The sequence below is a fragment of the Salmo salar genome, chromosome ssa18, assembly GCF_905237065.1.
Source record: "Salmo salar chromosome ssa18, Ssal_v3.1, whole genome shotgun sequence".
Taxonomy (NCBI): Eukaryota; Metazoa; Chordata; class Actinopteri; order Salmoniformes; family Salmonidae; genus Salmo; species Salmo salar.
The window spans coordinates 74,963,339-74,980,891 of NC_059459.1; the positions used below are offsets into that span (position 1 = coordinate 74,963,339).

At 43.1% G+C, this 17,553-nt stretch overlaps 1 protein-coding gene across 1 annotated transcript in view; it reads left to right on the plus strand.

The window, feature by feature from the left end:
• LOC123728756 (uncharacterized) overlaps positions 1-17,553 on the plus strand; it is a 26,923-nt gene continuing 9,370 nt past the window's right edge. The window contains exon 1 of the mRNA XM_045701556.1: positions 1-2,356. Within this exon, the coding sequence (XP_045557512.1) occupies positions 42-1,709 (1,668 nt within the window). The 5' untranslated portion in view covers positions 1-41 and the 3' untranslated portion in view covers positions 1,710-2,356. The remainder of the gene's footprint in view (positions 2,357-17,553) is intronic.

Consider the following 17,553-nt stretch of genomic DNA (forward strand, 5'->3'; position numbering starts at 1 on the left):
CCCAACTTTCAGCTTTGCTCACCGCTGTCCAGCATTCTACGATGAATTGTTTTTTGAAGACCTTTTTTATCGCTTTTTCCCACCATGTGTTTTTCTACGTTGTGGAATCCTCCGTGCTTCCTACATTTACAGTGGTTTTGAATGAGACTGTCACACTCCCCTTCTCTGGATCATGTGATGGTATTATTGAATGGAAGCATCGCTATGAGAGTGAATCAGCAGGTGTTACACACACCACGGTCGCTACACTGTACCGAGGAGATTTCACACCTGGAGTGGGCTTTGAGAACAGGGTTAAACACGGGGATGGAGACCTCTATCTCAACATCACCTCTGTTGTATTTAATGACATGGGGTGGTTTGAGTGTCACTGTGGTGAGACTCAAGAAGATGTAAAAGTTGTAGTTTTAGCCCCCATTGTTGTAGGCCAACCTGCTTACATTGGATCTAATTTTCAACTCAACTTCTATATCTTAACTAAAAAACAAACTCCTGACAGTGAGGTAAACATCTACTGCAAAAAGGATGGACAGACTGTTCTGAATGTCACGGCAGGGAATATAATCTATGGCCCTCGGTTTGAGAACTGGGATTCTGGGTCCAACGATGATTACAGACAGGGACACATTTCCCTCCCCCTCACTGACCTACGCCGTTCTGATCAGGGGACATACCTGTGTTTCTTCGGCCCTGACAAACAGAGAGGAAATCCAGAAGCTGTTACTGTCACTCCCAAAGAGAAGCACTGTGACGACACAGGAAGGCCAACAATGGTGGTGGTGGTTGTTTTGGTGATCATCCTAGCTGCTGTTGTTTTCAATTTTCTTGGAGGTAAATTGAAAGAAACAATGGCTGCGTGGTTTAAAGGGAATTGTTTGAGATCTCAGTTCAGTCCCTGTCCAGAAGGTGAACAGGGTGGGGAGCATCTCTCTGTCACCATAAGTGAAGGTGAATCAGAGACAGAAGAAGACAGGACTGGGACAAGGACATGTTGTGTCCCCTTTGCACCTGCTTGTATCATCAGAGCTCTGTCAGAACCTCCCTCTACCCCAGGCCTTGTTACCAATGGTACTAATGGACCTCCCTCTAGCCCAGGCCTTGTTACCAATGCTACTGATGGACCTCCCTCTACCCCAGGCCTTGTTACCAAGGCTACTGATGGACCTCCCTCTACCCCAGGCCTTGTTACCAATGGTACTAATGGACCTCCCTCTACCCCAGACCTTGTTACCAATGCTACTGATGGACCTCCCTCTACCCCAGGCCTTGTTACCAAGGCTACTGATGGACCTCCCTCTACCCCAGGCCTTGTTACCAATGGTACTAATGGACCTCCTTCCACCCCAGGCCTTGTTACCAATGGTACTGATGGACCTCCCTCTACCCCAGGCCTTGTTACCAAGGCTACTAATGGACCTCCCTCTACCCCAGGCCTTGTTACTAATGGTACTGATGGACCTCCCTCTACCCCAGGCCTTGTTACCAAGGCTACTGATGGACCTCCCTCTACCCCAGGCCTTGTTACCAAGGCTACTGATGGACCTCCCTCTACCCCAGGCCTTGTTACCAAGTCTACTGATGGACCTCCCTCTACCCCAGGCCTTGTTTCCAAGGCTACTGATGGAACTCCCTCTACCCCAGGCCTTGTTACCAATGGTACTGATGGACCTCCCTCTACCCCAGACCTTGTTACCAATGGTACTGATTGACATTCCTCTATCCTAGGCCTTGTTATCAAGGCTACTGATGGACCTCCCTCTACCCCAGGTCTTGTTACCAAGGCTACTGATGGACCTCCCTCTAATGTCTATTTCAGGAGTGTTTACTGTCTCCAGTTTGTTTAATAAAATGTTGAACTTAAACTTTTGGTAGTTGAATGTATTTTGTACATGATCAATTCATTTTACACATCAGATTATGGATATACCTCAAATGTTATTCTACAAGATCCAGACTCAAAACAACTGAATCAATCGTTAAACAACATGGTTTACAATATGTGATGATGGATACTGTATACCTCTGTGTGCTGTGTAGGTCTACTATGATGGATACTGTATACCTCTGTGTGCTGTGTAGGTCTACTATGATGGATACTGTATACCTCTGTGTGCTGTGTAGGATACTGTATACCTCTGTGTGCTGTGTAGGTCTACTATGATGGATACTGTATACCACTGTGTTCTTTGTAGGTCTACTATGATGGATACTGTATACCACTGTGTTCTTTGTAGGTCTACTATGATGGATGCTGTATACCTCTGTGTGCTGTGTAGGTCTACTATGATGGGTACTGTATCTGTGTGCTGTGTAGGTCTACTATGATGGATACTGTATACCTCTGTGTGCTGTGTAGGTCTACTATGATGGATACTATGATTGACAAAGCAAAAGAACATAACATCATGTTAGAAATAGTCTTTATAGAATGTGGTTTGTATATTTTGTAGCCATTGTAGCCTAACTATTCATAACAATGTTTTAAATGCAGCTATGCTGCATGATGTCAACTACACAGAGGAAATGTTAAATAAAATACAGCAAACATTTATTTATCTTTTGTTCAAATGCACACAGTCATGGTGCTACTATGTAGTGAAGACGTGGCTGTAGATGAAGGCAGACCCCCACGCCTCTCTGATTCAGAGGGTTAAAAATGGAAGACACATTTCAATACATTCACTTGGACAACTGACTAGGTATCCCCCTTTCCCTTTTCCCTTTAGTTCATATTGTACTTGACTTGGTGATGGAAGAGGGAAACATGACACATCCCTTTTATATGCATTACATTCCCATGCAACTCTACACTAGCCTGATCCCAGAACAGTTTGTGTTCTCATTATGAAGACGTGACATGACAGTTCCATTCAGGAGTTGGTAAGAGATCAGAAACAGACTGACACCCAGGATAACTAGTTGCATTGTGTAAATTGCCTAAAACATGATTTGGTAAACTGTTTAGAAAATATGATTCACTGTTGTAAAACAAATGGTGTCTCATATCATCTCTCCTTACAGTTCTATACAGTACTAATTAGAGTGTGGAAATTGCTTGAAACACAATTTTAGACAATGTTCATGGACAACAGTTTCAAAAGGTATTTCACATGTGTAACACACAAATATTGTCTCCTACCATCTGTCCATCTAGTGCTGTAATAGCTGCATTGTGGACATTTCCTAAAACATGATTTTAGACCATGCTCAAAGAACACCGTTTAAATATATATTTTACACTTGTAACACACAAATGGTACAAACTGTCTGTTGTATTTCAGAAGATGTCCTAAGTGAACCACAGCCTTCATATGTGAGGTAAACAGCTAGGCCTAACTTCCACTTGAGTTTTAGACTATGGCTGAGAAAGTGAACTTGAACCAAACACTGTCACTGTATTATAGCTACACCTATTGGATTAGTAAGCAAACATATTTTTGTCATCCTCCAGAAATGTATTTTTCCCAGAATTCCTGTTTCTAACCTGTGTTTGAAAGCTGTTAAATGGAGTGCATTATAACATACTTACTTTCCCTTCCCTTCCCCCCCTTCCCTTCCCTTCCCCCCCCCCTCCCCTCCCCCCCTTCCCTCCCCTCCCCCCCTTCCCTTCCACTCCCCTCCACTACATGACAAAGAGTTGATGAGTATTCCTGACTTCACTAGCCGATGACACATGCATTATATTGTTAACTTTACCTCCATCTAGTGTATCTATTTTGACATCCTATGGGCTGATCCAGGTAATCTTTTTCCACCATAAGGGTACATAGCCCTTTTAGATGGGGAACATGGGGTGCATTACAAAGGGACTTAGAGAGTTGGTTCTGACCACAAACTACCCGCTGTTAATATTCAATATCAATACAAAATCAAAAGATTCACAGAATAAACTGCTTTAGTTGCTCTCCTTCACAGTCTCCAGGACCGTAGCTACACATGAAGACACCGAGGTCCAAGGTACTTTAAAAATTATATATATATATATATATATATATATTAAACGTAGGCTATGTGTTACAGCACTACTTTTGGTGTCCCCCTCAGGAATTGCTCTTGAGAAAATGTAATGTAATTGTCCCCTCCAAAGTTGATATCAGATTTTCGCCCCTGTATATATATATACATACAGGGGTGAAAATCTGATATCAACTTTGGAGGGGACAATTACATTACATTTTCTCAAGAGCAATTCCTGAGGGGGACACCAAAAGTAGTGCTGTAACACATAGCCTACGTTTAATATGGTAAATGTATATTGAGGAACCAAAGAAATAAGGTGTTTGCCGTACTCCGAAATGTTAAAGTGTTAAAAACAGCAGTCAGATAAAAGCTATTCTTGAACCTGGTATTCCTGCTGTCCTTCCTCCACACAGTCAGCCTGCCCGACTGTCCTGTACCTCCCTCTGGATGGCAGCGGTGGCAGAGTAGAGAGAGAAACCGATGAAGTGTGGAAGTCATGCTGGTAGCGGAGGAGAGAGTAGAGAGAGACAGGACGGTGCTGTAGAACATGCTGGTGGCTGGTAGTGGAGTCCAGTAGAGAGTAGAGAGAGACAGGACGGTGCTGTAGGACATGCTGCTGGCTGGTAGTGGAGTCCAGTAGAGAGTAGAGAGAGACAGGACGGTGCTGTAGGACATGCTGGTGGCTGGTAGTGGAGTCCAGTAGAGAGAGACAGGACGGTGCTGTAGGACATGCTGGTGGCTGGTAGCGGAGTCCAGTAGAGATTAGAGAGAGACAGGACGGTGCTGTAGGACATGCTGGTGGCTGGTAGCGGAGTCCAGTAGAGAGTAGAGAGAGACAGGACGGTGCTGTAGGACATGCTGGTGGCTGGTAGTGGAGTCCAGTAGAGAGTAGAGAGAGACAGGACGGTGCTGTAGGACATGCTGGTGGCTGGTAGTGGAGTCCAGTAGAGAGTAGAGAGAGACAGGACGGTGCTGTAGGACATGCTGGTGGCTGGTAGTGGAGTCCAGTAGAGAGTAGAGAGAGACGACTGTTGCAGCACAGAGTGTGTGTAGTCGGGGCGGATGCACAGTGTGTGTGTAGCAGGGGCGAAAATCTGATATCAACTTTGAAGGGGACAATTACATGAAATTTTCTCAAGAGCAATTCCTGAGGGGGACACCAAAAGTAGTGCTGTAACACATAGCCTACATTGTAATATGGTAAATGTATATTGAGGAACCAAAGAAATAAGGTGTTTGCCGTACTCCTAACTACCGGTACCCAAAACTACACAACTAATCACAACAGCAATACCATTGCCTTTAACAAATCTTAGTTCAGTCACCAGTTTAAGTTGAGAGTGGGGGTATCCATGGCATTTTCCAATTATGTTCCTATTTTACAAGTCAAAAAAATTGAGAACCTTTCATAATGTTGCCAAACAAAGACTCAACAAACTTACCTGAGACTCCCTGTCTCTGCCAGTCTGTCCCTGCATATCTGTCCCCAACTCTGCTGTCTGTGTGCCATCTGTTGCCTGCTCTGCCTAATGACATCATTGTGAAACATTTCCATTAGCATTTCACTTCTTTCTTATGAACATTTTATCAACTAGTCTGAGATATTAGGCTACTAGGGTTCTTACTTTGCGTTTTGGTGTACTGAAAAATACTCTGATGTCTGTCTTTTTTCTGCCATTTTTCTGCCATTTTTCTACCTGGTTGGCTACACACACACAGTATGTAGGTGATTTACAGTAGGAGATGGGCTTCTATCATCTTATCTTCTATCATTCTATATGGGCTTCGATCTAAAAGGTAGATAGCAAATGTGAAACGGATTGCAGTGACAAGAGTTGACAGCTGTATGAGTTCACCATTTACACAACATATGCTGCAACCTTTTGTAATTTTAATCGTTTGTTTCATATTGGCTGGCTTCTAACAATAGCTGAATTTGCAAAGCTAGCGAGCACCAATTCAGTGGTGTTTGCTATAATCTTTGCTACCCGGGTTAAATAAAGGTGAAATAAAATATATAAATAAAAGTTCCCTTGCGACAATTTAGCTTTTGCAATGAGACCATTAAATATATTTAAAACAATGGTAGAAGAGAGTGTAGTTCTGTTCAGTTTATTGCTAACCTTATCACAGGGACTTTGAAGCACTAACTTACATGCATGCTGATCTTGGAATAAATTGACGATAGCAAAGATTCCATCTTTGACGACGCCACATAAATGGAATAGGTACTAGCTAGCTTAATAGTTAATATTTGCGCACTAGCTCTGCATATTCAGCTAGTGTGTGTGCGCGATTGACTGGATTAACCTCACGTCAGTTACGTGAATTGAGTGCCTTTCAGACAGTAGATACGACCTCTCTGTTACCTAGCAAGCTAAGGAACTGGCAGTGGATCAAACCATTGTGAGGCAAAGGGTGGGGGTCGCAATCTTTTGAAACTTTAAAACACGCTATTAAGTGTCTATAATCAGCACAATTGCTTTCATTGCGTATTATTAATATTATTTAAATGACATAGTTATGTTTCAGTGATATATTGGGGGGGACAAATCATATTTTTCCCAGGATGGGGGGGTCGTGTCCCCCCGTCCCCCCGGGAGTTCCGCCCCTGTATATATATACAGTACCAGTCAAAAGTTTTAGAACACCTACTCATTCAAGGGTTCTTTATTTTTTTACTATTTTCTACATTTTTTTAATAATAGTGTATGGAATCATGTAGTAACCAAAAAAGTTAAACAAATCAAATATATATATTATATTTGAGATTGTTCAAAGTAGCCAACCTTTGCCTTGATGACCACTTTGCACACTTTTGGCATTTTATCAACCAGCTTCATGAGGTAGTCATCTGGAATGCTTTTCAATTAACAGGTGTGCCTTCTTAGAAGTTAGAGCCAATTACTTGTGTTGTGACAAGGTTGGGGGATATACAGAAGATAGCCCTAAGTCCATATTATGGCAAGAACAGCACAAAAAAGCAAAGAGAAACAACAGTCCATTACTTTAAGACATGAAGGTCAGTCAATATTGAAAATTTCAAGAACTTTGAAAGTTTCTTCAAGTGTAGTTGCTAAAACCATCAAGCGTTATGATGAAATTGGCTCTCATGGACCGCCACAGGAATGGAAAACTCATAGTTACCTGCAGAGGATAAGTTCATTAGAGTTACCAGCCTCAGAAATTGCAGCCCAAAAAAATGCTTCACAGAGTTCAAGTAACAGACACATCTCAACATCAACTGTTCAGAGGAGACTGTGAATCAGGGCTTCATGGTTGAATTGCTGCAAAGAAACCACTACTAAAGGACACCAATATAAAGAAGAGACTTGCTTGGGCCAAGAAACATGAGCAATGGACATTAGACCAGTGGAAATGTGTCATTTGGTCTGGAATTCAAATTGGAGATTATTTTGGTTCCAACAGCTGTGTCTTTGTGTATTTCCCACCCTAAAGCATGGAGGTGTTATGTTGTGGGGGTGCTTTGCTGGTGACACTGTCTGTGATTTATTCAATGTAGAAAATAGTCAAAATAAAGAAAAACCCTTGAATTAGTAGGTGTTCTAAAACGTTTGACCGGTAGTGTATACAGTTGAAGTCGGAAGTTTACATACACCTCCGACAAATACATTTAAACTCAGTTTTTCACAATTCCTGACATTTAATCCTAGTAAAAATTCCCTATCTTAGGTCAGTTAGGATCACCACCATATTTTAAGAATGTGAACTGTCAGAATTATAGTAGAGAGAATGATTTATTTCAGCTTTTATTTCTTTCATCACACTCAATTATTGTTTGGTAGCATTGCCTTTAAATTGTATAACTTGGGTCAAACGTTTCGGTAACCTTCCACAAGCTTCTCACAATAAGTTGGGGAATTTTTTGCCCATTCCTCCTGACAGAGTTGGTGTAACTGAGTCAGGTTTGTAGGCCTCCTTGCTCGCACACGCTTTTTCCGTTCTGCCCACAAATTTTCTATAGGATGAGGTCAGGGCTTTGTGATTGCCACTCCAATACCTTGACTTTGTTGTCCTTAAGCCATTTTGCACAACTTTGGAAGTATGCTTGGGGTCATTGTCCATTTGGAAGACCCATTTGCAACCAAGCTTTAACTTCCTGACTGATGTCTTGAGATGTTGCTTCAATATATCCACATCATTTTCCATCCTCATGATGCCATCTATTTTGTGAAGTGCACCAGTCCGTCCTGCAGCAAAGCACCCCCACAACATGATGCTGCCACCCCCGTGCTTCACGTTTGGGATGGTGTTCTTCGGCTCGCAAGCCTCCCCCTTTTTCCTCCAAACATAACGATGGTCATTATGGCCAAACAGTTCAATTTTTGTTTCATCAGACCAGAGGACATTTCTCCAAAAAGTACGATCTTTCTCCTCATGTGCAGTTGCAAACCGAAGTCTGGCTGTTTTAAGATGGTTTTGGAGCAGTGGCCTCTTCCTTGCTGAGCGGCCTTTCAGGTTATGTCGATATAGGACTCGTTTTACTGTGGATATAGATACTTTCGTACCTGTTTCCTCCAGCATCTTCACAGGGTCCTTTGCTGTTGTTCTGGGATTGATTTGCACTTTTCGCTCCAATGTACGTTAATCTCTAGGAGACAGAACGTGTCTCCTTCCTGAGCGTATGACGGCTGCGTGGTCCCATGGTGTTTATACTTGTTGTTTGTACAGATGAACGTGGTACCTTCAGGCATTTTGAAATTGCTCCCAAGGATGAACCAGACTTGTGGAGGTCTACATTTTCTTTTCAGAGGTCTTCGCTAATTTCTTTTGATTTTCCCATGATGTCAAGCAAAGAGGCATTGAGTTTGAAGGTAGGCCTTGAAATACATCCACAGGTACACCTCCAATTGACTCAAATGATGTCAATTAGCCTATCAGAAGCTTCTAAAGCCATGACATCACTTTTGGGAATTTCCCAAGTTGTTTAAAGGCACAGTCATTTTAGTGTACGTAAACTTCTGACCCACTGGAATTGTAATATAGTGAATTATATGTGAAATAATCTGTCTGTAAACAATTGTTGGAAAAACTACTTGTGTCTTGCAGAAAGTAGATGTCCTAACCGACTTGCCAAAACTATAGTTTGTTAACAAGAAATTTGTGGAGTGGTTGAAAAACGAGTTTGAATGTTTTAATGAATCCAACCTAAGTGTATGTAAACTTCCGATTTCAACTGTATGTTTAAACACTGCTCAAAAAAATAAAGGGAACACTAAAATAACATATCCTAGATATTAATGAATGAAATAATCTTATTAAATACTTTTTTCTTTTCATAGTTGAATGTGCTGACAACAAAATCACACAAAAATAATCCATGGAAATCCAATTTATCAACCCATGGAGGTCTGGATTTGGAGTCACACTCAAAATTAAAGTGGAAAACCACACTACAGGCTGATCCAACTTTGATATAATGTCCTTAAAACAAGTCAAAATGAGGCTCAGTAGTGTGTGTGGCCTCCACGTGCCTGTATGACCTCCCTACAACGCCTGGGCATGCTCCTGATGAGGTGGCGGATGGTCTCCTGAGGGATCTCCTCCCAGACCTGGACTAAAGCATCCGCCAACTCCTGGACAGTCTGTGGTGCAACATGGCGTTGGTGGATGGAGCGAGACATGATGTCCCAGATGTGCTCAATTGGATTCAGGTCTGGGGAACAGTCCATAGCATCAATGCCTTCCTCTTGCAGGAACTGCTGACACACTCCAGCCACATGAGGTCTAGCATTGTCTTGCATTAGGAGGAACCCAGGGCCAACCGCACCAGCATATGGTCTCACAAGGGGTCTGAGGATCTCTTTTCGGTACCTAATGGCAGTCAGGCTACCTCTGTCGAGCACATGGAGGGCTGTGCGGCCCCCCAAAGAAATGCCACCCCACACCATGACTGACCCACTGCCAAACCGGTCATGCTGGAGGATGTTGCAGGCAGCAGAACATTCTCCACGGCGTCTCCAGACTCTGTCACGTCTGTCACATGTGCTCAGTGTGAACCTGCTTTCATCTGTGAAGAGCACAGGGCGCCAGTGGCGAATTTGCCAATCTTGGTGTTCTCTGGCAAATGCCAAACGTCCTGCACGGTGTTGGGCTGTAAGCACAACCCCCACCTGTGGACGTCGGGCCCTCATACCACCCTCATGGAGTCTGTTTCTACATTTTACATTTTAGTCATTTATCAGACGTTCTTATCCAGAGCGACTTACAGTAGTGAGTGCATACATTTCATACATTTTTTTTCTCCATACTGGTCCCCTGTGGGAATCGAACCCACAACCCTGGCGTTGCAAACACCATGCTCTACCAACTGAGCTACACTGACCGTTTGAGCAGACCCATGCACATTTGTGGCCTGCTGGAGGTCATTTTGCAGGGCTCTGTGCAGTGCTCCTCCTGCTCCTCCTTGCACAAAGGCGGAGGTAGCGGTCCTGCTGCTGGGTTGTTGCCCTCCTACGGCCTCCTCCACGTCTCCTGATGTACTGGCCTGTCTCCTGGTAGCGCCTCCATGCTCTGGACACTACGCTGACAGACATAGCAAACCTTCTTGCCACAGCTCGCATTGATGTGCCATCCTGGATGAGCTGCACTACCTGAGCCACTTGTGTGGGTTGTACACTCCGTCTCATGCTACCACTAGAGTGAAAGCACCCCCAGCATTCAAAAGTGACCAAAACATCAGCCAGGAAGCATAGGAACTGAGAAGTGGTCTGTGGTCCCCACCTGCAGAACCACTCCTTTATTGGGGGTGTCTTGCTAATTGCCTATAATTTCCACCTGTTGTCTATTCCATTTGCACAACAGCATGTGAAATGTATTGTCAATCAGTGTTGCTTCCTAAGTGGACAGTTTGATTTCACAGAAGTGTGATTGACTTGGAGTTACATTGTGTTGTTTAAGTGTTCCCTTTATTTTTTTGAGCAGTGTATATATATATATATATATATATATATATATATATATATATATATATATATATATATTATTTTTAAAGTACCTCGGATCTCGGTGTCTTCATGTGTAGCTATGGTCCTGGAGAGTGTGAAGGAGAGCAACTAAAGCAGTTATTTATTCTGTGAATCTTTGATTTTGTATTGATGCTGAATATTAACAGCGGCTAGTTTGTGGTCAGAACTGACTCTCTAAGTCCCTTTGTAATGCACCCCATGTTCCCCATCTAAAAGGGCTATGTACCCTTATGGTGGAAAAAGAGTACCTGGATCAGCCCATAGGATGTCAAAATAGATACACTAGATGGAGGTAAAGTTTAAAATATAATGCATGTGTCACCGATTAGTGAAGTCAGGAATACTCATCAACTCATGGTAATGTAGGGGAGGGGAGGGGAGGGGAAAGTAAGTATGTTATAATGCACTTCATTTAACAGCTTTCAAACACAGGTTAGAAACAGGAATTCTGGGAAAAATACATTTCTGGAGGATGACAAAAATATGTTTGCTTACTAATCCAATAGGTGTAGCTATAATACAGTGACAGTGTTTGGTTCAAGTTCACTTTCTCAGCCATAGTCTAAAACTCAAGTGGAAGTTAGGCCTAGCTGTTTACCTCACATATGAAGGCTGGGGTCATTTATGACATCTTCTACTGCAGATCGATAAAATATCCTAATGATTATGATCACACTCCTCAATTCAAATATTATGTCGACACTATACCAAAGATGGTTTGTTATGGTTTAGAACCATAGGAACCAAGCTGGAATTATCACTGTAGCCTGTTATCACCTGGACTGTATTTTCACGCCGAGAAAAAAACCTCCAGGCTTCCGTCATAGCTGTCAATTTATAGAGAAAAAAGAAAAATAATTACAGGGGTCAGTTTGTAAAAAATTAATCCCGTCTGAAAGGTCCTCTGGAATAACGGACATTCTGGGGTAATAAATACATAATCAACGTCTTCTAGTAATACTAGTCCAGTGTGAATAGGACTATAGCCTTAATAATAACTCCTGCAGAATTAAACATTTCTTGCAGTAAAATGATACACTAAATGTAGGCAAAGTTTGGACTTGGGAACAGAAGTGGGGAAATATATATTTTTATGTCTGCATCTTGAGATAATGCAATGCTCATTAGATACCATCTGTAGACGTGATGTCTTCATCATAACAGCTGTCTTCTAGGGTAACATATATAATGACAAGAGAGACATATAGTCTACCATCTCCATCTGCATGGACTGATGAGCCAGGGGTTCAACATCACTGCTTGCATCCCTACCATCTGAGAATATAGAGCACATGTATAAAACTCATTCCATGGAGGGCAGAGTGTCTGCAGGTTTTCACCCCTCCCCTGTACTTTATTAATCAGTTAAGGTCATTGATTAGTTAGAAACTCCCCTCACCTGGTTGTCTGGGTCTTAATTGGACACAAATTGAAAGGAAATAACAAAAACCAGCATACACTCAGTCCTCCATGGAATGAGTTTGACAACCCTGATTTAGGGCCCAGGGCCTCAGCTTGGATCAGGGCCTCAGCATGGACCAGGGCCTCAGCTTGGATGAGAGCCTCAGCTTGGATCAGGGCCTCAGCTTGGATCAGGGCCTCAGCTTGGATCAGGGCCTTAGTCTTTGACTGTTTTCCCCCAGTTCTTACTGTTTTCACACTTTAATAACTCAAGTTTGTTTCATCTACACTTCATATGAGAATGTCTCAAACACTAATCAGGCTAGAACTGGTGTGTGGATACAAACTAAAATACAACAGACAGTTTGTTCCATTTGTGTGTTACAAGTGTGAAATATATTTTTAAATGGTGTACTTTGAGTATGGTGTAAAATCATGTTTTAGGAAATGTCCAGAATGCAATTAGTACAGCGCTAGATGGACAGATGGTAGGAGACAGAAAGTATTTGTATGTGAGAAATGTGAAATACATTTTAAAGTTTTCCATGAACATGGTGTAAAGTCATGTTTTAGGAAATGTCCACAATGCAGCTATTACAGCACTAGAAAGAAAGATGGTAGGAGACAATATTTTTGTGTTACACATGTGAAATACCTTTTGAAACTGTTGTCCATGAACATGGTCTAAAATTGTGTTTCCAGCAATTTCCACACTCGAATTAGTACTGTACTGAACTGTAAGGAGAGATGATTGGAGACACCATTTGTGTTACAACTGTCAACAATCTTTAAAAAAAATGTTCCATGAACATGCTCTAAAATCATGTTTTTGGTAATCCCCACAATACAATGGAGTGTGTAACTGGATGCTGGGAAGTCAGGCGCAGGAGAGCAGAAATGCGAAGCAAACGGAGCCCTTTATTGAGGCGAACAAAACACAGCACTCAGAAAACTAACCACACACGGGTTACAATAACCTGGCGCAAACCACCCTGGAGTACACATACATTTACACATAACAATTCCACACACAGACATGGGGGGAAACAGAGGGTTATATGCAAGACGAGTAATGAGGGAATGCAAACCAGGTGTGCGGGAAAACAAGAAAAAAACTCATGGAAAATGAAAGGTGGATCGGCGATGGCTAGAAGACCGGTGACGTCGACCGCCAAACGCCACCCGAACATGGAGAGGGACCGACCTCGGCGGAAGTCATGACACTAGTGTAGAGTTGCATGGGAATGTAATGCATATAAAAGGGATGTGTCATGTTTCCCTCTTCCATCACCAAGTCAAGTACAATATGAACTAAAGGGAAAAGGGAAAGGGGGATACCTAGTCAGTTGTCCAAGTGAATGTATTGAAATGTGTCTTCCATTTTTAACCCTCTGAATCAGAGAGGCGTGGGGGTCTGCCTTCATCTACAGCCACGTCTTCACTACATAGTAGCACCATGACTGTGTGCATTTGAACAAAAGATAAATAAATGTTTGCTGTATTTTATTTAACATTTCCTCTGTGTAGTTGACATCATGCAGCATAGCTGCATTTAAAACATTGTTATGAATAGTTAGGCTACAATGGCTACAAAATATACAAACCACATTCTATAAAGACTATTTCTAACATGATGTTATGTTCTTTTGCTTTGTCAATCATAGTATCCATCATAGTAGACCTACACAGCACACAGAGCTATACAGTACCCATCATAGTAGACCTACACAGCACACAGAGGTATACAGTATCCATTATAGTAGACCTACACAGCACACAGAGGTATACAGTACCCATCATAGTAGACCTACACAGCACACAGAGGTATACAGTATCCATTATAGTAGACCTACACAGCACACAGAGGTATACAGTATCCATCATAGTAGACCTACACAGCACACAGAGGTATACAGTATCCATCATAGTAGACCTACACAGCACACAGAGGTACAGTATCCATCACAGTAGAACTACACAGCACACAGAGGTATACAGTATCCATCATAGTAGACCTACACAGCACACAGAGGTATACAGTATCCATCACAGTAGACCTACACAGCACACAGAGGTACAGTATCCATCACAGTAGAACTACACAGCACACAGAGGTATACAGTATCCATCATAGTAGACCTACACAGCACACAGAGGTATACAGTATCCATCATAGTAGACCTACACAGCACACAGAGGTATACAGTATCCATCATCACACATAGTAAACCATGTAGTTTAACGATTGATCCAGAAGTTTTGTGTCTGGATCTTGTAGAATAACATTTGAGGTATATCCATAATCTGATGTGTAAAATGAATTGATCATGTACAAAATACATTCAACTACCAAAAGTTTAAGTTCAACATTTTATTAAACAAACTGGAGACAGTAAACACTCCTGAAATAGACATTAGAGGGAGGTCCATCAGTAGCCTTGGTAACAAGACCTGGGGTAGAGGGAGGTCCATCAGTAGCCTTGGTAACAAGACCTGGGGTAGAGGGAGGTCCATCAGTAGCCTTGGTAACAAGGCCTGGGGTAGAGGGAGGTCCATCAGTAGCCTTGATAACAAGGCCTAGGATAGAGGAATGTCAATCAGTACCATTGGTAACAAGGCCTGGGGTAGAGGGAGTTCCATCAGTACCATTGGTAACAAGGCCTGGGGTAGAGGGAGGTCCATCAGTAGCCTTGGTAACAAGGCCTGGGGTAGAGGGAGGTCCATCAGTAGCCTTGGTAACAAGGCCTGGGGTAGAGGGAGGTCCATCAGTAGCCTTGGTAACAAGGCCTGGGGTAGAGGGAGGTCCATCAGTACCATTGGTAACAAGGCCTGGGGTAGAGGGAGGTCCATCAGTACCATTGGTAACAAGGCCTGGGGTAGAGGGAGGTCCATTAGTACCATTGGTAACAAGGCCTGGGGTAGAGGGAGGTCCATCAGTACCATTGGTAACAAGGCCTGGGGTAGAGGGAGGTCCATTAGTACCATTGGTAACAAGGCCTGGGGTAGAGGGAGGTCCATCAGTACCATTGGTAACAAGGCCTGGGGTAGAGGGAGGTCCATCAGTACCATTGGTAACAAGGCCTGGGGTAGAGGGAGGTCCATCAGTACCATTGGTAACAAGGCCTGGAGTAGAGGGAGGTCCATCAGTAGCCTTGGTAACAAGGCCTGGGGTAGAGGGAGGTCCATCAGTACCATTGGTAACAAGGCCTGGTGTAGAGGGAGGTCCATCAGTAGCCTTGGTAACAAGGCCTGGGGTAGAGGGAGGTCCATCAGTACCATTGGTAACAAGGCCTGGTGTAGAGGGAGGTCCATCAGTACCATTGGTAACAAGGCCTGGGGTAGAGGGAGGTCCATCAGTACCATTGGTAACAAGGCCTGGTGTAGAGGGAGGTCCATCAGTACCATTGGTAACAAGGCCTGGGGTAGAGGGAGGTCCACAGTACCATTGGTAACAAGGCCTGGGGTAGAGGGAGGTCCATCAGTAGCCTTGGTAACAAGGCCTGGGGTAGAGGGAGGTCCATCAGTAGCATTGGTAACAAGGCCTGGGCTAGAGGGAGGTCCATTAGTACCATTGGTAACAAGGCCTGGGGTAGAGGGAGGTCCATCAGTAGCCTTGGTAACAAGGCTGGGGGTAGAGGGAGGTCCATCAGTAGCATTGGTAACAAGGCCTGGGGTAGAGGGAGGTCCATCAGTAGCCTTGGTAGCAAGGCCTGGGGTAAAGGGAGGTTCTGACAGAGCTCTGATGATACAAGCAGGTGCAAAGGGGACACAACATGTCCTTGTCTCAGTCCTGTCTTCTTCTGTCTCTGATTTACTTTCACTTATGGTGACAGAGAGATGCTCCCCACCCTGTTCACCTTCTGGACAGGGACTGAACTGAGATCTTGAAAAATTCTCTTTAAAAGTAATACATCGGAATAATTTGTTGGAGCTCTCTCCCGTATAGTAGACCTACATAGCACACAGAGGTATACAGTACCCATCATAGTAGACCTACACAGCACACAGAGGTATACAGTATCCATCATAGTAGACCTACACAGCACACAGAGGTATACAGTATCCATCATAGTAGACCTACACAGCACACAGAGGTATACAGTATCCATCATAGTAGACCTACACAGCACACAGAGGTATACAGTATCAATCATAGTAGACCTACACAGCACACAGAGGTATACAGTATCCATCATAGTAGACCTACACAGCACACAGAGGTATACAGTATCCATCATAGTAGACCTACACAGCACACAGAGGTATACAGTATCCATCATAGTAGACCTACACAGCACACAGAGCTATACAGTACCCATCATAGTAGACCTACACAGCACACAGAGGTATACAGTATCCATCATAGTAGACCTACACAGCACACAGAGGTATACAGTATCCATCATAGTAGACCTACACAGCACACAGAGGTATACAGTATCCATCATAGTAGACCTACACAGCACACAGAGGTATACAGTATCCATCATAGTAGACCTACACAGCACACAGAGGTATACAGTATCCATCATAGTAGACCTACACAGCACACAGAGGTATACAGTATCCATCATAGTAGACCTACACAGCACACAGAGCTATACAGTACCCATCATAGTAGACCTACACAGCACACAGAGCTATACAGTATCCATCATAGTAGACCTACACAGCACACAGAGGTATACAGTATCCATCATAGTAGACCTACACAGCACACAGAGGTATACAGTATCCATCATAGTAGACCTACACAGCACACAGAGGTATACAGTATCCATCATAGTAGACCTACACAGCACACAGAGGTATACAGTATCCATCATAGTAGACCTACACAGCACACAGAGGTATACAGTATCCATCATCACACATAGTAAACCATGTAGTTTAACGATTGATTCCGAAGTTTTGTGTCTGTATCTTGTGGAATAACATTTGAAGTATGTATCCATCATTTGATGTTGAAAATGTATTGACAATGTACAAAATACATTGTGAACGACAAAAAAGTTTAAGTTCAACATTTTATTAAACAAATTGGAGACAGTAAACACTCCTGAAATAGACATTAGAGGGAGGTCCATCAGTAGCCTTGGTAACAAGGCCTGGGGTAGAGGGAGGTCAATCAGTACCATTGGTAACAAGGCCTGGGGTAGAGGGAGGTCCATCAGTAGCCTTGGTAACAAGGCCTGGGGTAGAG